General features: G+C 33.7%; 1 protein-coding gene across 1 annotated transcript in view; it reads right to left on the reverse strand.

The window, feature by feature from the left end:
* LOC142346251 (uncharacterized) overlaps positions 1-23,485 on the reverse strand; it is a 240,673-nt gene that overhangs the window by 169,355 nt on the left and 47,833 nt on the right. Inside the window, exons 8-12 of the mRNA XM_075398767.1 lie at positions 17,619-17,714; positions 14,866-14,916; positions 14,224-14,343; positions 8,551-8,652; positions 6,240-6,317 (exon numbers count right to left, since the gene is read on the reverse strand). Of these exons, the coding sequence (XP_075254882.1) occupies positions 6,240-6,317; positions 8,551-8,652; positions 14,224-14,343; positions 14,866-14,916; positions 17,619-17,714 (447 nt within the window). The remainder of the gene's footprint in view (positions 1-6,239; positions 6,318-8,550; positions 8,653-14,223; positions 14,344-14,865; positions 14,917-17,618; positions 17,715-23,485) is intronic.

Below are 23,485 nucleotides of genomic sequence, written 5' to 3' on the forward strand. Positions count from 1 at the left end.
TCATGGGTGTCCAATCATTGAGGAGGGGGGCTGGTTGGGAGTCAAGCTGTTGTGGGGGCTGTTCAAGGACTGGAGGTGAGAAATCAAAGTGCCAAAGGTGAAGGAGGGTGAAATGTGAGTGGCGAGGGAGTGGGTGACTGGCGGAGGAAGGGGTGGTTTAAGTATTAAAAGTCGCCTTTCACACCATGAATTTTTGTCATCCCAGAGCGGTTTCGGTGCATCTTATACTTGAAACATAGCCGGCAGGTTGCCGGAAAATAGCCGCGATAGACGCTTGTTGCGTACCATGAATTGAAACAACTAAAGAAACAAGATTGACAGATCGACCGCCAGCTTTTTAATAGACCACTAGACTTTTTGGGTTAGATTCGGACTGTCATTTTTATGAGACACATTTGCTCTTCAAGGAAAAAACCCTAATGAAGCTTTTCCAAAACTTAAATTCGATATTAAACTCAAGACTCTATTACTTAGGAATTAGGGCATATAAGTTTAACACTACTTAGATGCACACTATTGACTGTTAATTAGTAAATATTCATAAAATTTAAAGTTCCATAAGTGAGTTCAGAAGTCATTTTTTCTTGAGGTAGGTCACGCAATTGACCTCAAATCAGAAATGACGTCATGAACAAAAAATTTAACTGCAAAGCAGTAGAAGTCACTGTGAAGTCAATGAAAAAGTCCATTTCAAGAAGTCAGAGTAAGACGAAACAAAAATCTGTTAGACGTTAAAAGAGAAAAATAGGATCGCAATAATAGCCGCCTGGAATTGATGACGCGGCTATTAAAAAGCAAAGTAATGCCCTATTTTTTATGCACGCTGCGCGTTTCCAGATCAAACTGCTTTTGAGGACGAAAATATTAAAAGCCCAGAAGCGCCAGACAAAAAATTGGTTGTGCAAAAAGCATAAAAATACCTCAGGACTAAATTATTAGCTACAAACCTGTATATGTATGTAAATGTGTGTGTGGAGTAAAAAAAAATGTAGTCCCTTCAGCTTATTTTAAGTTCAGCTTTTAGCTTTTTTTATTATCTTTTTAATATATGCTATATCTGTGAATTTCTATTCCGTTATTTCCGCCTTTTTTCGCAGTTAGCACATGATCATATCAAAGATCACAAAACAAACGGAAAAAAAATCTTGACGACAAAGATATAGCTGGCAGATTGCCGGAATATCTACGAAATGAAATTGCGTGCCGTAACATACAGGAAGAAAACGATACAGAATTGAACCAGAAAATGTTATCACGGCCATCTCAAGAATTTTATTTCCCCCTATTGAGAACAATTTTTGCCTGCAAAAATGTTTGACAATGTTGAGGTTCCACTCCAATCCGCGGCGTAAGAGTCGTAAGCATTAACCACTCGCCTATCTGCGCTTTGTTTCAGTTTATTTAACAATGGATTTTGTTTTGGCAACAGACATAAATTCTAAAAGCGCGCACTTTAGGTCAGACAAAAACACGAAATTAAGCGCAAAAGACTTGCTAAAAATTTGAACAAAAGAATGTTCTAGAACAAATTTGAAACGAAGAGCGTCAGACGACGAAAAAAATATAGCAGGAAATGTCCTGAATTACAGTCCAAAAAACTAAACTGAGTCGTTAAATGATCTAATAATTAACATTCTTAAATTAACATAAAGCGAAGACAATCAACAAAGAGGTCTCTAGGCGTCCTTAGAATGAGTTACAACACAACAACCCTGTGGGAATTAATGACAAACAAAGTAAAAAAAAGATGAACCAAAGAAATTGGCAAAATCAAATTTTCTTTCAAAGTAAAAGAAGCTCATAAGTGCCTGCCAAAATTAACTGGTACAGAATATCACTTGAATAATCATTAATTGGGAATGAAACAGAAAAAAAAGAGAAAATTACAGATTTTTTTTGTTTTGTTTTTCAGTGTCAAAAAGTGTTCTAATTTAACGTACAGTTTGTACAGATTCTATAGCAATACCTATTTGAGCCTCTAAACTGAAAGCTAATAAGCTTAACACCAATGTCAGCTAGCAAACACAGTAATGAACTTCGATAGCCTAATTCAATATGACTTAATTACCGGGTTTTACCGGATTATCCGTTTCCCTTGATTTGGTCTTTTGACTTTGACAGTAATCATCATATTGCGTAATTCAATGTGTAAAAGAATTTAAAATTCTTTCAGTTGAAACAGTGAGCAAAGTAAGTCAGAAGTCAAACGTGAAAATCGTGACTTAATGCACATTATACATAACTGACTTAATGCACATTATACATAACTATACAAAGAATTTTGAAATAACAATAGAAAAACTGTCATAAAAAAACTGACAAAAACTGATATACCATCTGATAAAATTGCGTTTTAGGTGTGACTCAAATAAAAAATAGTAATAAAAAACCAGATAATATATGTAGGTTATAATTAAATATTAAAAATTGACAGAAAACCTCATGAAATGGGTTCTTGAAGAGAAAATCGTGGAAAGGGAAATGAGATGTTGACGGAGAAACCGAGAACTAATATTCTTCCTAAAAAATTCTCTACAAATGCTGAATACAATTTCCAAAATAATACGAGAAGAAAATGCTAATTACATTCTTTAGTACATCAGTCAGCCTAGCAACACTTGACGAAGTATTAAACAAAAATTATGAAAAGAAAAAATCGTTATTCATTTAAAGGAATCGCCCTGTTTAGCATCGAAGATTCTTTTCAAGCATCGTTCGTCGAACACTTTTTATAAGTTCTTCTGCTAGATCCGTCACTAATCCATGTAGCAGTAGCCAATTATCAAACGACTATAGTAAACTGCCAAGAAAAAACCTGAAATGGAAACTGTAATTTACTTTAGTGAATGGTGCCATATCTGGACTTGAAGGGTTAACTCATAGTAACAACAACTAAAGAAACGAAAAAAATGACCACAAAAAAGCACTGCGAGAAACATGAGGTCTGAAGAAATAGTCAAACAAAAAATCGGTAAACGTTTGCTCGAATTCGGAGAAAAAACTGCTCGAATTTTCTTCACAAAGACCTTAGAAATTATTTAACAACCGAAGCGAAAGAGGACCAAAACTGATTATACGCTAAAAAATTTATCAATAAAAAAATTGAACCACTGGTTGTTCCCAAAAGGTTTTTTCTACTAATTTAAACCAAAGACGAAAAGAAAAAATGGACAAAAAGTGCGAACGAATTATCTTGTGCACATTATCCGATCACGGTCCAGAAATGAAGTAAGTGAAATAGTCCGAAAATTAACTGAAAAGCTGAGAAAGATGTGCCCATCTTACACTTGAAAGGAATTATTAGACTCTGCAAATCTTTGTGGTATCAAAAAGAAAGTTACTTATTAATAAAGCATCAATCAAAAGTTATTTCTACAAAAAAAAGCAAAATACAAGTTAAATAAAATTGAGCCAAAAGGAAAAACGACTAAAAATCAAATTATCAAGTAAAAGAAGCTCATAAATGCCTGCCAAAGTTAACTGGTGCAGAATATCACTTGAAAAATCATTATTTGGGAATGAAACAGAAAAAAAAGAGAAAAAAATTACAGAGTTTTTTTGTTTTCTTTTTCAGTGTCAAAAAGTATTCTAATTTAACGTACAGTTTTGCTTGGATTCTAAAACAATACCCCATTCAGCCTGTAAGTTGAAAGCTAATAAGCCTAACACCAATGTCATCTAGCGAACACAGTAATGAACTTTGATAGCCTAATTCAATATGACTTAATTACCGGGCTTTACCAGATTATCCGTTTTTTTTATTTGGTCTTTTGACTTTGACAGTAATCACCATATTGCGTAGTTCAATGTGTAAAAGAATTTAAAATTCTTTCAGTTGAAATAGTGAGCAAAGTAAGTCAGAAGTCAAACGTGAAAATCGTGACCTATGTAAAACAAAAAACCGGACCGAAATGTAAAACAAAAAAAATATGGCCGGAAGAACGCCAGAACCGAAAAAAATTGAGCAATTAATCCTCGCTGACTTAATGCACATTATACATAATTATACAGAGAATTTTGAAATAACAATTGAAAAACTGTCATAGAAAAACTGACAAAATTGATATACCAACTGATAAAATTGAGTTTTAGGTGTGACTCAAATAAAAAATAATAATAGAAAACCAGATAATACATGTAGGTTATAATTAAATATTTATAATTGACAGAAAACCTCATGAAATGGGTTCTTAAAGAGAAAATCATGGAAAGGGAAATGAGATGTTGACGGAGAAACCGAGAACTAATATTCTACTTAAAAAATTCTGTACAAATGCTGAATAGAATTTCCAAACTAAAGCGAGGAGAAAATGCTAATTACATTCTTTAGTACATCAGTCAGCCTTGCAATACTTGATGAAGTAATAAACAAAAATTATGAAAAAAAAACCGTTATTTATTTAAAGGAATCGCCCTGTTTAGCTTCGAGGTTTCTTTTCAACCATCGTTCGTCGAACACTTTTTATAAGTTCTTCTGCTAGATCCGTCACTAATCCATGTAGCAGTAACAAAACATCAAACGACTATAGTAAACTGCCAAGAAAAAACCTGAACTGGAAACTGTAATTTACTTTAGTGAAAGGTGCCATATCTGGACTTGAAGGGTTACCTCATAGTAACAACAACTAACGAAACGAAAAAAAAATGACCACGAAAAAGCACTGCGAGAAACATGACGTCTGAAGAAATAGTCAAACAAAAATCGGTAAACGTTTGCTCGAATTTGGAGAAAAAATTGCTCGAATTTTCTTCACAAAGACCTTACAAATTATTTAACAACCGAAGCGAAAGATGACCAAAACTGATTATACGTTAAAAAATAAATCAATTAAAAAATTGAACCACTGGTTGTTCCCAAAAGGTTTTTTCTACTAATTTAAACCAAAGACGAAAAGAAAAAATGGACAAAAAGTGCGAACGAATTATCTTGTGCACATTATCCGATCACGGTCCAGAAATGAAGTAAGTGAAATAGTCCGAAAATTAACTGAAAAGCTGAGAAAGATGTGCCCATCTTACACTTGAAAGGAATTATTAGACTCTGCAAATCTTTGTGGTATCAAAAAGAAAGTTACTTATTAATAAAGCATCAATCAAAAGTTATTTCTACAAAAAAAGCAAAATACAAGTTAAATAAAATTGAGCCAAAAGGAAAAATGGCTAAAAATTGTTATCTATATGCGGCATTCAGTCAAAAAACACTTCAAACTCGAAAATCCGTTCATTGATTGAAACGCATGAAAAATTGTTCAAAAAACTTCTCTCGCACAGAAAACATTTGCTCACATGGCAACTTTACTCTCTTTCGCTTTTAGGTCAAAACGCCGTCTGAACGAATAGTACTTCCGGTAAAAAAAAACCTCAAGAAAACCAATACTCTTCTTCTAGACGTAAAAAAAGGAGAGCATCTAAATAATATCTGTTGAGAGGCTGATGGCGACTATTAAACAAAAAGGCCATTAAATTCAAACCTAATTAAAAAACGGTTTGGCCCTGAAAAAGAAGTAGATGTGCAAACAAAGAGAAGATCTCTAATTACGTCACAATCTGGTAAAGTGAACAAAATCCTTTTGAATCTCATACGCAACACACTTTAACAGATATTTTGTTTGACTTGCACTCGTCACATGGCAATTCAAATTTTCTCCACGAAGAAATGAAAACGTCTTCAATGATGCAAATGTCAGCAAACACAACCAGTCAGGAAACTCAAGAGTTAAACGTACAATTTCAAGACATCGTTAGTATACAATAATCGTTAAGTGATTGAAAAACATCGTAAAATTAAGTGTGAATAACTGCGGGCAAAATCTCAAAACCAAAAATTATGCCTATATCGGGTGTAAATTTCAGCAATGAGCTGATGTACTGTGAGAATTGATATAAACAAGCTGAAAAGAATAGAATTTCTTGTTTTTTAGGCTTTCTTAAACAGTTATTCTCTAGTCCAAAACCAAAGTTGTCTTGCAAGCTTGCAAGATTTTTGCAAGACTTGTGTAAGATTATACCTAATCATACATCATACCAAAAACTTCTAACTGCTGTCATTGGTTCCCAGAGTAATGCTATGATCGCAAACTGTTAGAATTTTTTTTTGAATGTCAGCACATTTTTAGCACACTTTAAAGTTAATTTTGGGGAACATTACTCGATCTTTGAATGGTCTGTATAGATATAGTTGTTATATGAGCGTGTCTGAATTTCTGAAACTTTTGATATCAATCCAAATTTGAACTAACCCTGTGAGGCTCATAATTAGGAGGAGGACACCAGAAGAACTCTTCCTCTTGTGATAGATCTCGCTCAGTAATGTCGCTCTAAAACATGAACACAAATTCAAATTTTCTTTCCAAGACTCCATTGGATCGCTCAGACCGTGGAAGCTTGATCGCTCAAAATAGTAGATAGAGGTCACCATCTGGTGCTCGTAACTTAGATAAGAAGCTTGAAAATTGAGCGTGGGAAAATTGGGTTAAAACGTTCAAATCAGTTACTTAAAAACATTACACAGTTTTGCAAATGGATTCCTACACTTGCTGCTGTTTTCGGTAATTAGGACTAGTTAATTATTCTTCTGAGCAGCTAAAAACCAGAAATAATACACTGCACTGATGAGATGAAACAACTATTAGAAGTTTCAAGACGAGATGAAACAACTATTAGAAGTTTCACGATGAGATTAAACAACTATTAGAATTTTTTTTACAAAAAAGAACATAACCGACTAACGTCAGAAGAATGGTTCCCAAAGAACTACTAGGGGATAGACACTACTGAATCCCGCTTCAGTGGGGAGGGGGAGGGTTTTAAGGGAACCGGATGGGGAACTGGGTAATAGGGGTGATTTTAGTGGATATTAAAGGGGTGATATACACTCTAAAAATATCTAGGTATATTTACCTGCAAAGTTTGTAGGTAAGCGAAATTTCAGGTAACAATACCTGCAAAATTCATTGAAAAAAATGATATGTGCATTTTACGTAGAATAAACTACCTAAAGTTACCTGCAAAATCAAAACCGACAGCAAAGCATTAGGTACGCATTTTTAACGTGAAAAAAACATTCGAAAACTCTGTTTAAAGTGAAGGTGCTATTTCTCATTGGATCAAAAACATACAAAATAACAAAATAAGACCGAGCAGTAAATAGAAAACTAGAGCACCAAATTAATACCCTGGCAGCTAAAACTTTTGCAGTTGAGAATTAGGTCTAATAAGATCCTCTTAACTTTTATTTTGGGTTTTCATGGCTATAATTGTTTCTTCACATAACAAAAGATGGGATAGTGATGTGGGAATGGTTACCGCAGAAGAGATTTCTCCTCATATTTTTTCCTGCAGTTTCTAAAAATTACGTCAAAATATCGTCAAAAAATGTCATATAACGCAAGATGGACTTCGTCTTAATTGAGTTAATTAAGAATGCTTCTAAAAGACAGATGTAAGTTGCTAGACTAATTCAAAGACCATTAATTTTTGTCCAACAACTCCATAACCAAACTTTTTCTGTTCTGTGTCGATAAATCTGAATCCAACCCCAGTCGACACCGGATGGTTATCTTGCAAGATCTTTCAAGAATCTTGCAAAAAATGGTTTTATTGCAAGATCTTGCAAGACGAATGGTTTTCTTGCAAGATTCTTTCACGACAAAGGGCTATCTTGAAGATTCTTGCAAAAGAAATAACTTAAAAAAAACATATAATTTTGGCTTGGAGTAAGGACAAAATTAAAGGAAATCATTGCGCAAGTGAACACTCAATCAATCAATAATTTGAATTTGTTGTGCAAAAGTATGTTTCAAAGAAAAACTCGCAACCGCGTGAAATTTTATTATCTCTGAGCATTACCTATGAACTTCCTCAAAAAACGAAATGCGCACTCAACTCAAAGATATACGTAGCCTAATTTGATGTAATTTTTGCACTGTTTACAAGGCCCCTCAGTCTTTTATTGGGAAAATTACAAAGGCAACTAAAAAAGAGCTTTGAAACCAAAACTGAGAGCTTTACAGTTGGGCCGATTTAGTAAACTTGATAGCCAATTGATTGCAATTAGAAAGCAAGAAAAATGATTCCAAGACATATGGTTTTGCAAGATTCTGCCAGATTCTTGCAAGATCTTTCAAGATAACCATTCGTTTCCGACTAGGGAAGCGCTCTGAAATACAATAGGCCGGTAAGTGCACAAAAGCAGAAAAGAAGCTAAGTGCACAATTACACAAAGCTTAACTCTCAATTATTTGAGGCGGGACATTTTTGGACCATCATGCCACATCGAAATTTGCAGGTAGAAAAACCTAGAAAAATATTTTTGCCTGTAAAATTCAAGTTAAATTTGCCTGCAATCTACCTAGAATTTGCAGGTATTTTTACAGTAAAAATTATCTGCAAATGAAATTTCTAGGAATTTCTACCTGCAATTTTTACATGCAATATCATAAATCACTTTACAAAAGCGAATTAGGTCGCACAATGAAAAGATGATGATAAGAAGGCTTAAGATTATGATGATGCCCATAGATGATCCATAAGAAGGCTTATTAGACTCACTAATGATGGTTGACTTTTCGGCTGCTGCGGAGCTTGGTTGCCTGCTGGATGCCAGTAGAAAACGTCCTCGTCTCCAGTGACGTCACGATCAGTTATGTCACTCTAAAACAACGAGAACAACGGGGCAAGGTTAATGTAAGTTAAACAGTTCAGATAACATTGAGCAAACTGGATTCAAATTGATTCCGGAATTTGAATTCTGTCAGATCCGATAAGACGCTTGCCAAAAATTTCTTTGGTGTAAAATCTGTTGATATTTCTTATTATTTGCTTATTTTGCTCACCTAAAAAGACCGTATAAAAATTTAGCCCTATTCTTTTGATTTTGCTCTTTTGACTTTGACCATATTCACTACATTATGTAATTCAGTGGGTGAAAGAAATTAAAATCCGTTCAGTTGAAATAGTTAATCAGATAAGTCACAGTCAAGCGTTATAATCGTGACTTGTGTAAAAACAAAAAACGTGATCACAAAGTAAAGCGAAATAAAAAACATAGCAGGACAAGTCCTGAAGTACAATCCAATGAACTGATTTAATTAATGACCCGACCATTAAATATTTACAGAAGAAATTGAATGAACTAATAACCCGACAAATGATATTGTTACAGCAACATGATATAAAGGAAGTCAACGAAGAAAGCCCTTGACCCTTTAGAAACCAAGTTTGGCAAAAAACTCTAAGCTCAATTGGAAAATTTTTTCAAGTGCTTAAGTGTTGTAAGAACTTTTAAAACATAAAAAATAAATAATAATTTTATGCGTTCTTAAAATGAATACATAATACAAAAACATTGCGGGAATCAATGACAGACAAAAGCAAAAAAGAGGCAAAACTGAAAAATTAGGTAAAAATCAGAAACTTTGAAAAACAATGACGCGAAATTTAAAAAAATTCTAATATCAACCAGCCGAAACCCTTATAAACATCATATCATAAACTTCGAGAGTCACAAAATAATTTTTAGCTGTTCTAATGGCTGAAACAGGATCAATATGACTACAGATAAAGACAAGACTCACAAATTCACTTAATCTTTTAAAAAGGAAATGGTATCCAAAGGATTAAAAACGTTAGCTAACAGTTGGACTCCAAAGTCTCATTTTTCGCCATACTAGAAGACTAATAAGAATATCCTGTTTTTTGTCAGACCAAGTGATAAAACCACAAGACAACCAAAAGACCGAAAAAGTCATGTTATTTTTTTCGAAAAGCAGATGTCAAAATCTCAAAAATCAATGCACTGAACTGAAGTGACAAAATAAGTTCACCCATTTTTATACGCAACCGATGAAAAATGCTATCAATGATATAAATGGGTAAAACAGCAATAAGTACAACAAAATTTAACTGCAGTTTTTCTTCTGAAATTGAAAAGCGTATTAATCAAAGAAAAAAGCAGCCAAAAACTGAAGCAGTTGATACAGTTAATTCGATTGTCCTAGGCAACATTAGCAACGGATGAGAATTGTCAATAAGGAGAGTAAAATTTAAGACGAACAAATTGAGCAAAAAACACGTAAATTTCAATGATTCGATAACAACGCTAGAAAAACAATGAAAGTCAAAAACAAAGAAAGAATCATCTTTAAACAGAAGCAATTAAAATGACTAAAATAATTCTTGATAGCAACCTATGGGATCTGTTCCTAAAGTGATTGAAAGACGAGACGACTAAAAGTAAAACAAATACTCCCAAAACAAAAAAAGTCATTAGAATACTCGTTCAACAAATAATGTCAAATTGATTAAATCCACTAGCCTTATACTCACTCAGACCGTTATTTATGTTCATTTGTGCCTCATTAGCAACCAGTTATTTTATTGTTAATGACAATTGATAATGAGAAAACAGAAGCAACACTTAAAAAAGAGCAACCTCTAAATTTCAGAAACATTTTATGACATCAATTAGTGCTAGAGTATTGGAAACAACCGATGAATTCAATGAAACACTTATGTCTCAAAAATAAATAGCAATCAAGAGATGAAATGCCGCAAACAGCAGTCAAATTGCCGCACGTGAAAAAAATGCTTTCGTAAATCAAATTCTTCTTCAAACACCATTTTTTTATTGCGCTTTAAAGGTAGTTTGAAACAAAATTAGGCCTCGAGTTTACTCGCTTTTGCATTGCCTTTACTTCTCCAGCGTGATAAGAGTTGTCACCTTTATTTAATTTACCGCTGACGTGAAGAAGCCGAAAAGAGCGTGCACAGATCTAAAAAAAACATAGCTGAAAGACTCCGAAATTAACTCGAAGTGGAATTTAATTTAAGCGCTACAAAACAACTAACTCAACTAGCAAAACTCTTTACTTAATTTTTAACTCAATTTGAGAAAAAAAACAGAGGAAACAAATTAGAAAGAAAAGGAAAAATGAAAACCTATTTCTGTACAGTTTTCGCACAGATTATCGCAACACCAATAAAGCTTTCGACAACAGAATGTCTAATATGCTAATACTCTGTCCTCTAAAAATGTGTATGGTCGACAAACATACCCAGCAAATTGTTGGAAAAAAGCTACCATTGAATCCCATAAACCCGATTGGGATTAAAAGGTACAAAATGAAGAGACCAACTTTTGTACAAAAGATAAAAAACGAATTATTTTGATGTTCTTCTGTAGTTAGATTTAATCCTGTTTCCTTTTAAGTGAACACAAAGGCTAGTAAAAAATACCAATGAGCATTAGGGATGGTAACTAAGGTTTATAGGAACGAAGTTGAAACAGCAGGCATATGTTTCATGGGCTTATCCCTTTTCTATATTGATTAGTTTTTTGATGCTGACTTTGTTGACTCTAGATTGTTTCTCACCATATGTTGCTCCAGATCAATCCAAATAGAAAAAGAGGAGAAAGAAAACTTCATGCAGAAGTACAAATAATTAATCAAAAATCTGTGAATCAAGTTAAAGCGAAACAACGTACTTTTACTCAAAGAGTTGAAAAAATAAGAGTCGCTATATTAATGGGCTATGAAGATGACGGGTGTTATTACAGAAAACTTAACAAGCGATACATCTCAAAACGCAGCAAGAAAACAATGACAAAATCTGAGAAACCTTTTAAAGAAAATAATGAAGTTCTTTTTTTGCAGGGTCTGAATCTACGTGTCTCAATTTCAAGACTTTTTAAAAACCAAGTCCTCTTGAAGCGTTGAGCAACTACCCAATTCAGTAGGCACTGAAAAACTACTTAGACAATAGAAAAACTACATAAAAACTCAGGAAATGATTTGTCTATTTTAAAAAAAAGCATTAGCCATCAAACCTCCAGCCAACTCTAATAAATGTACTATGAAAAAATACCCCAAAAGGCACAAAGAACAATTACTCGAAAATTGAAAAACAAAAAAATTAAGCAAAAAATGTTTAAATTTAGCCTGTTTTCTTCAACTAAAACAACTAAATCAGGTCATAAAGCAAAATTAACAGGGTTTGAAAACCCACATAAATACCAATTTCAAAAATAGCTCAATATTTCATAACCTAGCCGGAAGATTGCCGGAATAGCTGCAAAAGAAAAGACATGCCGCATAATAAAGATAGAATCAGACAGATTTAAATTGGAAAAAAAAATTGACGCCGCTCAAAAAGATAGGTAAAAAACATTCTGCGATAAATTAATAAAGCTTGCTAATTTTCATCCCGCAGAAGCCTCTTATTAGGGAGCTTTACTGCACATATAATTTCCTTTAACCTTGAACGAATTCAAATTAAATTTTAAAGTGCAAAAATCATTTTACTGAGTGAGGTAATTCACTTGTGATCAAAATCTAATCACGCAAAAAACTTTTGCCAAAGAGAGTGAGAAATGACGTCACGCCCGCTAACGCCGTTAGTGAGAGGAAGAAGTCGTATAGAAAAGTTGATTTTTTCAGCTTTGCTGTGTGAGCAAATGTAAAAAGTGCGCCAGAAGACGATACAAAAAAACATAGCAGGTCGGTCAGTCCTGACGTACAAATCAAAGAATTTTTATTGTCTAGCAAAAAATTAGATCGAGAACGGAATATGAGTGAATGTGTAAGACCATTACTATAAAGTCAGTTCAAACAAACATTAAAAAGGAAAATCAATGTCAAAATGACGCATGTGAACAAAAAACCACCAGCGAGAAGGCGAATTTTTGTTCAAAACCGTTTTCTGCCTCTACTTCAAAATAGAGCGAAAAAATATCACGCCGCAAAACCACTCGCTTTTTCGCTCCGTTTCCTGTTTTGGTATGACCAAAACCACTACTCCAATTTGCCAATTTGACTTTAAAAAATGTGAAAACTTGTGAACAGATCTTAAGAAAAACGACAGCGCCCCAATACAATTCAAAATCTTTTACAATTCAAAACCAAGAGCACCGCAATATAGCTCCCCTCGGCTTACAACTTCGCAGCTATAATACAACTTTAATGTATGATTTTGATAGTCAATAACGCTTTAAACAAAACATAGCTGGCAGGTTGCCGAAAAATAGACCACTAGTCTTTTTGGGTTTGATTCCAACTGTTATTTTTATGAGACACAATTGCTCTACAAGGAAAAAACCCTAATGGAGCTTTTTCAAAAATAATTTTTGATATTAAAACTCAAGACTCTCTCTTTTACTCAGAAATTAGGGCAAATAAAGTTGGCACTACTTAGATGCACACTAATGAGACCCTTAATTGATAAATGCTCATAAAATTTAAAGTTCCATAAGTGAGTTCAGAAGTCATTTTTTGAGTGAGGTAAGTCACGCAGTTGACCTAAAAGCAGAAATGACGTCACGAACGCAAGTTTTATTTGTAAAGCAGTAAAAGTCACTGAAGTCATTGAAAAGTGATTTCCAAGAAGTCAGGGTAAGACGTAACAAAAATCTGTTAGACGATAAAAAAAAATTAGGAGCGCAATTATAGCCGCCTGGAATTGCTGACGCGGCTATTAACAATAACTTGTTAACATGGTTTATAACAACCACTTTTCTCAGAAAGTAAATCAAACACAAAAGAACTGCTTTGAAAACGCCACAATTGATCAAAAATCTTTCACTAGCTTAGCAAAATTGTTTTGCACCTATTTTTCTCGCTCTATCAAAACCCCAGTACAAAATGGAAAATACTCTTTTGTCTCTGCTCTTCAATTCGTTCAGCTGTTTGACCTGAACACTTAGTTTTCATGTGCCGCATTGACTTTTACATTCTGTTTTAACTTCACTCCAAAAACTTATCGATAAAAAAGACTCTCCAGCAATACTCCTCTTCGAATCGTAAAAATAAAGCACGCCAATATAATCCAAATACGTTGGGTTGTAAAAAGGAGGGCGCCTAAATAGGAGGCTGACGGCGGCTATTATAAAAGAATGTGAACTCTGCTGTCTTTTCTTGATTTTTTTAAATTCCAGGGAATTCTTATAATCATAAGAACTGCAAAAAATTAACGGATCTTTTCCGTTTGTGCCCCCCCAGTACGTTATGCGCCCCCCAGTTACAGAGCACGTGTCATTACATAGTAAATTACTATTCAAATATATTGCACGTGCGACTGGGGGGTGCAAATAATATGCGCCCACTAAGCGGGGGGGGGGGGCACAAACGGAAAAGATCCAAATTAACTGGTTAGTTGGCAAATTGTTGCATTGCCTGCAAGCTGCAATAGTTTATTGCAATTTTGCTCGACCGACTCGAATTGACTAACCAATGATGACTGAGTCATATCAAGAGAGTAGAGAGATGGTAGAGTGCTGTGTTGCGGGTGTCCATATAATGAGTCTTCACCAATCGTATAGTCCCGATCACTTGCCTCAGCTATGCCACTCTAAATAAGTCCAATGATATGCAAATCATTTTTTACACTTTTAGAAAGGTGCAAATTAATTTTGATGACTAAAGGCATGTAGTTTTTTTCAGTACAATTCACTCTTCACGACTTCCACCGTATTTCTTGTAGAAATCTAACAACTATTGCCAGAAATGTTGATTTTTTTAACAATGAAGTTTTATGAATCCGCAACTTGGGAGCATTTGGGTTAGACAAGATAGAAGCGGAGCACTAAAACCATGCATTGCTTTGTTCATACATGTCTGAAATCATTTATTTTCATCTGGAGGTGTGTTGGGGAAAAATGGTGATGGGATGCGGATAGATTTTACTGATTTTTCCGGAACTAAAATGCGCCCCCAGTTACAGAGCACGTGCTATTACGTAGTAAACCATCATGTACAAAGATGGCACGTGCGTCTGGGTTTGCAAATAATATGCAACCACTAAGCGGGGGGGGGGGGGGTTGCACAAACGGAAAAGATCCGATTTTCTATTCAATTATCTTGAGATGCTTACAAGTGCTGGCTCCCATGCAGTGTTTTCTTCTGAATCTGCGAGAAGGTTCACCTAAACGGAATTAGCATGTTTTTATACCTAGAGACTATAAGCTTTAAAGCAGAACACTTGAATTCTTGGAAATTGTATCATTAACCTTTCAACACCAATCTAATGGGCTGTGTATTCATTAACACAAACAAAAAAGATTAGTCGTATTACAGAGAAAATTTCATTTAAAAAAACTTTAAAAAAATGAAAAAAATTTTTAGTTAGTTCGACCGGTGTCGTAAAAGAAGCTCAATCTTTATGAGTTAAAATTTTCACGGAGTTTTTTTTCTTTTCAATCCACATGATCACAATTACGCTATCCCTTTCTTTAGCGTGCTCCTTATTTGACATATAAGAGAGTCAAGTATAGGAAAAATTTTGAATCTAATTAGAATTTCAAGTCACCTCAGTTCGCGTGGCAGAAAATTCCAGTCTTGTGTAGACAGTCGCGCAAAAAAATAGATTTTAGGGTCTTGGGAAGAGAATTTTCGTTTTCATGAAAAGTTCTTTCATTTTGTTTTATATATTTTGTTCTAGTCACCGGAGGATTTCCATATTATTGTTAAAGTGCCGTTTAAGCTCTATCAAAACAAATTGTTGAATTAAAATTGTTGAACTAAAAAAAAACAATTTTTGGTTAATTATTATTTGGTGGTTTATTGCGTCAAAAGCGCAGAATAAAAATAGAAAGCCAACTGCAACAGGTTCTGTCTGGTCACATCTATGCCTAACAAATCTGTTATATAACCCTAGTCGTAAAAAAAGTTAATCTTGCAAGATCTTGCAAGATTATCTTTTTTTTTGGAAAAAAAATTGTCTCCAAAAATGGAAATCTGGTTTTTGGCTACCTGCTTGTAACCAGTTTCCGAAATCGGAGCTTCTTTTTTTTAGACTTGACTTTTTTGGGAAAGAAAACGTTCACTTTATGTAAAAAATTATTTCGCATGAAACTGATTTATCGTTCACTTAGGGACAACTAGACAACTCCTATCAACACTGGAATTGAGATATGAACTCTTTGAGTCAGTCCAAATTGCTGCCGTGTGCATCATTTTTCTGAAGACACTAAAAAAGTAAATGTTTATAAATTTTTCTTGATTCGATTCTTCAGTAGTGTTTTTTGTAAACGAGACATCGTTCAACAAAATAGTGTATATTTCTGCCGCATTGCAAGATCTGGCAAGACTAATTTTTTTTGAAAATATCTTGCAAGATCTTGCAAGATTAACTTTTGGTCGCGACTAGGGAAAAGAAGTATTTGACTAACATTTTGCAAAGCCAAATTGAATTAGGCTCGTTCAAATTTCTTTTATTGTTAAGGTGTTCCTTGTTTGGTATTTTATGGCAATTTCTACAAATTGTTTTCGAACTAAGAATATAAAGTGGGACATACTTTTTTGAGACATACTGGGACAACAAAAGTTTAGATCCACTTGTTAATGAAAAAGAATATATTTTTTGCTAAGATTGTCACTGAACCTCTCATTGCTCACGGAAGTATGCTAGACGGGCCGATTGGTTTAGTAAATGCAAGCTAACTAAATTCTTAGACACATTCTGTTTTTGCAAAAATAACGGAGGAAACAGTCTCTATTTCCTTTAGGCCCAGTAGAAGAGGTGTTCTCCTGACGGTGTTAGAATCTCCCAACTGCGAAAACTGGAGACTCAAACCATTAATCAATCTTTTCTTCAAAGTTATGTAATCACCAAAATTGTTTTCGAACAGAAGATTTGCGTTAACATTTGCTGAATGCTTGTTTTTTCTGTTCACATTCAATCTTTCACTTGGATCTCCTGTCGGAATGAAATGGGAGATACAAAATGATTAAATTTAGGTGATTTGGAAAACCTTTTCCGAAAAATTATAACAGCATCATTTATATATAATCCCTGTGACACGGCCAAAAACTAAACAAAAATTTTTTGTTTTTATATTTTTCCGCGAGGTACGGTTTTAGAAAAAGTGTTTTGGGCTCTTTGGACGGGGAAAAACGCAAAATGAGCAGATTAAATTGGACTATGATAAACCGAATTTTAGACAGAAATGTCAGATATTTCGTAATCATATATGTATTTTCTATCATTCATTTTAGGTACTTTTATCACTTCTGGAAATTTTATACACTTAGACCGTTTTGAACTATTATAGTTTCTGGATTTGTTTTTCATTTTTTCTTCTATTGCTTTGATGCTAATATGTCCGCTAAGCATTATCTTTTTCTCTTCTAATATAGCATTATCATTATCAACCACCTGTACATCCAAGTAAACATCTGTCCTCAAAGTTTGTTCCTCCTAGAAGGCGAGTTTGTTGGATTACTTCATTTTCTTAATACTATTTGATTGTTTTGTTTCAACCCATTTGCTTTCAAATTCGCTTCTAATATTTCTTAGGTGGCTCCTGAATTTCGGTGAAGAATGTTTTGTGATCAGCAATAAGACGCAACCCCCCCCCCTTCTTATATTTTGACCCATTGATTGTCACATTGGATTTATACAAAGTTTTCCTTGACATCTTTGTTACATTTTCAGTGATCCAAATATCTTCAAAACGTTGCGCATTCTGCAAATGTTTATTAGGCAAATAATTTTTTAGTTGTTTTTTTTCTGTAGTATTTCTGATTTAGCTGAGATAAGTTTTAAAAATGATATTGCAATACTCTTTTTGTATGTGTATGCAATTACGGCGCAATTAAATGAATGACAATGCAACTATTACTAACTACTCTTGCCAGGTCCCGTTTGGCCTGCCTGATAAACTCTCTGGACTCTTCACTCACATCTCTCTCTGGTGGAGGTGGAGGCATCTGTCTTTCCTCCTTCAATGAAACTCATTCTGATCAATTTATAGCCATAAGTAACTATAATATATTTGTTATAAAAATGGGACATTACGTTTTACCAAGTGTCACTTGAATGCACAAAAAAAATTCTGCGATTTTGTTTTGATTTAGTCTGTTCAAAATCAACGAACCCAATAAAGTTATACTGAACATAAATTCCGACTGCAAAATGTTAAACGACTCTTGAGATGCAATGTTTCGGAACTGAAATCGGTTGTTACATTTAAAGTGATCTGTTACAGCGCTGAATTGATCCAAATGCTATTTCTTTGGCTTATTATATGTATCCGTAGCTTAATTTTGTAAAAGTAACCGATGAAAATAATTACTTTGGAACACAACGCTAAGACACAACCAAGTAATGTCGTGCAAATTGCTCAAAAAGGAACGAGGGGTGAGTGGGAGGCGGGGTTGATTGAGTGGGAGGTTAAGAGCCGTCGTTTACACCATGAAGTTACCTCAAAACAGTTTTGTTGAATCGCCCGTTTATCCCGTTTTTGAGAAGGAGAAGTCAAATGGGTCAGACGAAAAATCGGCCGAGCGAAGGATCGCATAAAATGATCATAGGAATAACACAATTGCTGCAATCTTTGTTTGAGAGCAATTAATGATCTTAATAAATACTGTAATCTCTTGAATTGGACCATGATGAAAAAATATGAAAAACTTTATAACGAATATAATTTTGTGAACTAAAAAGGACCTAAAAACGCAACGCTCAGCCACTTCACAGAAATTGATACAAAAACTAAAACTGAAACACACCCAGAATATTGGGATTCCCGTAACGCAGATTGGGATTAAAAGAACAAAACAATTGGAAAAAAACTGATTGACTTCGGAAAACTTTTTCAAAGTGCAAACTATTTTCATTTCAATATCTTGTTAGAAATACTCCTGTTACTCAATGGGAGGATACAAAAGCTTGTATCAATACCAATAAGCAATAGAGATGTTACTAAAACTTATAAGAACAAACTTCAAGTAGCGGGCATGTAATATTTGACTTCAATGTTTATCGTTTTTCTATATTTTATCCCTTTTCGTGATACTGCTTATGTTTTATTTTAGAACATTTTACCGTGCAACTGCTGTTTAAAAGCATTTTGATCAAAATCACTTCTCCGATTTGACTTCAAAAATCAGAAAAAAGTGTGAACCGATCTTCTTAAAAGAATAGGCGGACAAGACCTTAACTCCAATGTAGAAAATTTTCAAAAACTAAACAAAAAGCTAGACTTAAAATGGATTATAAATAGATCTGAGAAAACATCTAGAGGTAAAATCCCTTCTAGAAGTCAAAAAAGAAGTAAAAACCGAAGTCATATTTTAACATGTAAACAAAAAACGACAAGCGAGAAAACGGAATTTAGTAAAAAATTTAACGCCTTTAAACCGAAGACTTTTTTGCTCCACCCCTTGTTTTGGCTTGAACAAAATCAACAATTCAAACTGACTTCAAAAATCATAGAAAAAATGAGCAGATCTTCAAAAACATAGCCGGCAAAATACCGGAAATGACCGAAGAAGGAAGTTGACCACTCTAACTCATATAAGGCCTATCCTACTTAATAACACAAATCATTTTAACAATGACATGTGAATAACAACAAAAAACAACAATGAAAAAACATCTGACCAGACAAGACGAAGAAGTATCTAATAAAATTTGCTTTAAAAGAAGTTTAAAAAACGTTCAATTTCCATCTAAAAAAGTTCAAGCAGAGAAAACTGAGGCAAAGGAAAGTAAATGAAGGACACAAACACAAAAAAAAACATTTTTTTTTCTGTAAAATTTCAAAGATTAAAAATTTGCTAAAATACTACTTCAAAACAAATATTTCAAAGAACTAGAATTTTCACTACTACCTCTGGACAATCATCCAAAAATCGAAGGAAGCAAAAGAACACAAAACAAACAGAAATTTGTATTGTATTTTTATTTAAAAAAGACCAGTTTAGCATCCAGTGAATTCCAAACGCACCAATTGAAAAGCTCTGAAAAAAAGATTGGACAGTAAAAAGAAGCAAAAAGGACAAAAGTAGGAGAAATAGGTGTACATAAGCAAAAAAAATTTGCAAAAACGGATTAATACTAACATCAAAACATTCGAAAAGCAGCAAAAACGAAATTGAACAATAGACATCCCCAATTGCTACGCAAGTTGAGAAACACAAAATAGTTTAAAAACAACTAGAAAAAGTAAAATCTAGCAACCCTTATTATTGTTTTTGTTTTAATAAAATTCTTTTGGAAAATACGAAAAAAAATCACAAAACTATAATGTCAGTTTATTGTCAAAAATTGGTTTAATACCAATAAAACTGTAATCATTTGGTATGTAAAATGTTCTTTGTTGATAGGCGTCCATACAAAAACCACACAATGCACTAAAACAAAACAGAGGGCTTTAATTTGCGTAAAATTCACCAAATACCTGAAAAAGTCTGTGATTTGGTGTAAAAATCATTTTTATTAACAAAATTTTTAAAGCAACTCTCTCAAAAAAAAAACTGAGAAATAAAGCAATATTATAAAATTCTCAACTAAAAATACAGAAAACGCAATTTTAGAAAGCTGTCCATGGACAAAAAACTCCGATCGCAGACAGAATTTGTTTTTCACACCTCAATTTCTTGATCTGTCAAAAAGACTGACATGAACAAAAAGTCACTCTGCTTTCACCCCAATCTTCAATTCCGTTCAGCACCCAAACACCTCCAAATGTACTTCGCGCGTTTCGTTTCCGGACTCAAAATTCACTCAAACGAAATTGAATTAAAAAAATGACCTCTCCAATACGCCTCTTCGAGTTATAAAAAGGTAGCGCCCCTATACAATTCAAATTCTTCGAATTTTAATTTCAAAAATTAGTGAGCGCAATAAAAGCCTGCTGAGAAGTTGAGGAATTCTATTAATTACAGGTCATATAAATTAAAATCTGACATGGCCTAAAAATTTCCGAACTTTCAAAACAATATTTCAATGAACAGGTCATATCAAACAAGTTATCTATAACAGGTTATTTAAAACAGGTCAGTTGTAATATTTCAGTGAACAGGTCATTTAAAACAAAATCTGACATGGCCTAAACAATTCCGAACTTTCAACTGATTTTTCTGTTACACTACTACTTCTGGCCAACCATACACCAATACAACACATTGCCAATTTATACAATAAAAAAGCGGAGGAAGCGAAAAAACAGAAAAAGTTCGAAATATGTATCGTTTTTTATTCAAAAAGGCCAGTTTAGCGTCCAGTGACTTCCAAAAGCAACACTTAAGAATTTTTGATTAAAAATTGGACAGTAAAAAGTAGCGAAAAGGAAAAAAGAAGGAGAAATAGGTGAAAATAAGCAAAAAATTTGCAAAAACGAATTAATACTTACATCAAAACATTCAAAATGCAGCAGAAACTAAATTCAACAATAGACATCCCCAATGTCTACGCAAGTTGAGGAACACAAATTAGTTTAAAAACAACTTGAAAACATACCCAGCAGATTGCCGGGAAATAGCCGCCGTTGATTCCAATGAGCACTATCGGGATTGAAAGAGTAGAAGATATTGAAAAAAAATTTTTGTACAAAAACACTTTTTAAGTCCGATTTACTTTGATGGCATTTCGTAGTTGAACATAACGTACTTCTGTTTCTTAGAGAGAGGCTACTGGGGCTACTATCAATACGAGTAAGCATTAGAGATGGTAACTAAGACTTATAGGAACGACGTTCAAATAGCGGGCATCTAAAATTGGGCTTTGTGTTTATCCCGTTTTCAATTTTTTATACTGACTCTGTTCATTTTGTGTTGCTTTGCTGAGCACCTGATGTTCAAAATCACTTTTAGCAGAATGAGGGAAGTGAGAAACTAGACTCGAGAAGTCAAAAAAATTTTCACGCAAAATGTTGAAAAAGCGGAAAAATGAGGTAAAGCAAAACATTTTTTGTTCGACGAAGTAAAAAAACATAGCAGGACAAGTACTGACGTACAATTCAAAGAATTTTCATTGAATCAACAGAAAACTAGTCCTAGAACGGACTCTGAATGGATTGGATAAGCCATTTAGAAAAAAAACCGATCCAAAAAATCGAAAAAACAGTAAAAATCAAAGTGAAATTGCCTCATGTGAACAAAAAACCACTAGCGAGAAAGCTATTTTTTGTTCAAACACCGTTTAATAACTCTACTTTAAATTTAGAGCAAAAAAATTTCACGCCGTAAAACCACTTGCTTTTTCGCTCCACTTCTATTTTCGGCGTGACCAAAATCACTACCCCAATTTGACTTCAAAAATCATGAAAATGTGTGAACAGATCTTAAAAAAAACATAGCCGGAAGAATTCCGGAAACGACTCGAAGGAGAAAATTGCCCATACTTATGACTAAACAACTAGAACAATCATTGTGAACCCTGAACCTCCACAAATGCCATAAAAAATTAAGGAAGAAAAGAAACGGCATTCAAAAACAAATTGAACAAAAAAAACTAGAAAAACTTCAAGAGGGTTTTAGCAGAACAGGGAAACATAAAGCCGAGAAAAGTTCCTTTGCAACTAGAGCAATAAAAAACTAGCAAGACAATGGCCAAGTCATAATAGGTTAAGAAACTTTTCTAAGAATTTTTTTTTTAAAAAAAAGAAAAACTGCAAAGGAAAAGAAAAATGGTTTAAAATATCTCAATTTTTCTGTCAATGTTCCTCAGAAAAAAATGATTTATTCCACGAAAACTTTAGTCACTTGGTATATGATTATTCCTTAAGTAACACTCTTCTATTCAAATCCCATTTAGAGCATTAAAACAAAAAAAAACAGGCAAAAAATCATTAAATTTCGTTTGAAAATCAGCAAAACAGATCAAAAACCTCCAAATTAGCATTTAACTCAAATTAACTATTTAAAACCTTCATTTCGTATCAAAACAAACCTAAAACTAATACAAAATTAGAATCAAACTTCATAACCATCAAAAGTTGCAAAAAAAACAGCTTTTAAAAGCCGCTTGGAGAAAATTTTTTCGCACATCAATTTATCGCTCTCTCAAAAACAATGGTATGAACAGAAACCACTCTCTTTTCGCTCCGCTCTTCACTTTTGTTCAGCGCCAAAATCACTCCAAATTTTTTCACGCGTTTCATTTCCCGCTTCAAAAATCACTCCAATAAAATTGATTAAAAAAGGACTTCTCCAATACTCCGCTTCGAGTCGTAAAAAGACAGCGCCCCAATACAATTCAAATTCTTTGAATTGTAAAAAAGGAGCGGTATAATAGCCGGCTGAGAAGATGAGGGCGGCTATTAAACAAAAACCACTTTTCACCCCATTTTTCAATTTCGTTCAACAACCAAACCATTCCAATTTTTTCCTGAGTTTCAATTCCGGATTCAAAATTCACTCAAATGAAAAAAGTTGCTTCTCCAAAACACCTCTTCGAGTCGTAAATAAACAGCACCTCAAATTCTTTGAACTTTAATTTTAAAAAAAATAATGAGCGCAATAAAAACCTGCTGAAAAGATGAGGTTGGCTATTAGTTACAGGTTTCTTAAACAAAATCGGACATGGCCAGCCGAATAATTATTTTGTCGAAAACCGATTGGTCTATGTTTGTTCCAGTTTCGAAAAATTTTTGCAGTTCTTACTCTCAATCCAAAAAAAAATAGTTAGATCCTAAAATAATTGGTAGAATCCTTATGTATTGAGCTCAATTTTGGTGTTGTAGAAACAACTGAGCATGCTCTGTTGC

Source organism: Convolutriloba macropyga, chromosome 9 (genome assembly GCF_964194025.1).
Source record: "Convolutriloba macropyga chromosome 9, txConMacr16.3, whole genome shotgun sequence".
Classification (NCBI taxonomy): domain Eukaryota; kingdom Metazoa; phylum Xenacoelomorpha; order Acoela; family Convolutidae; genus Convolutriloba; species Convolutriloba macropyga.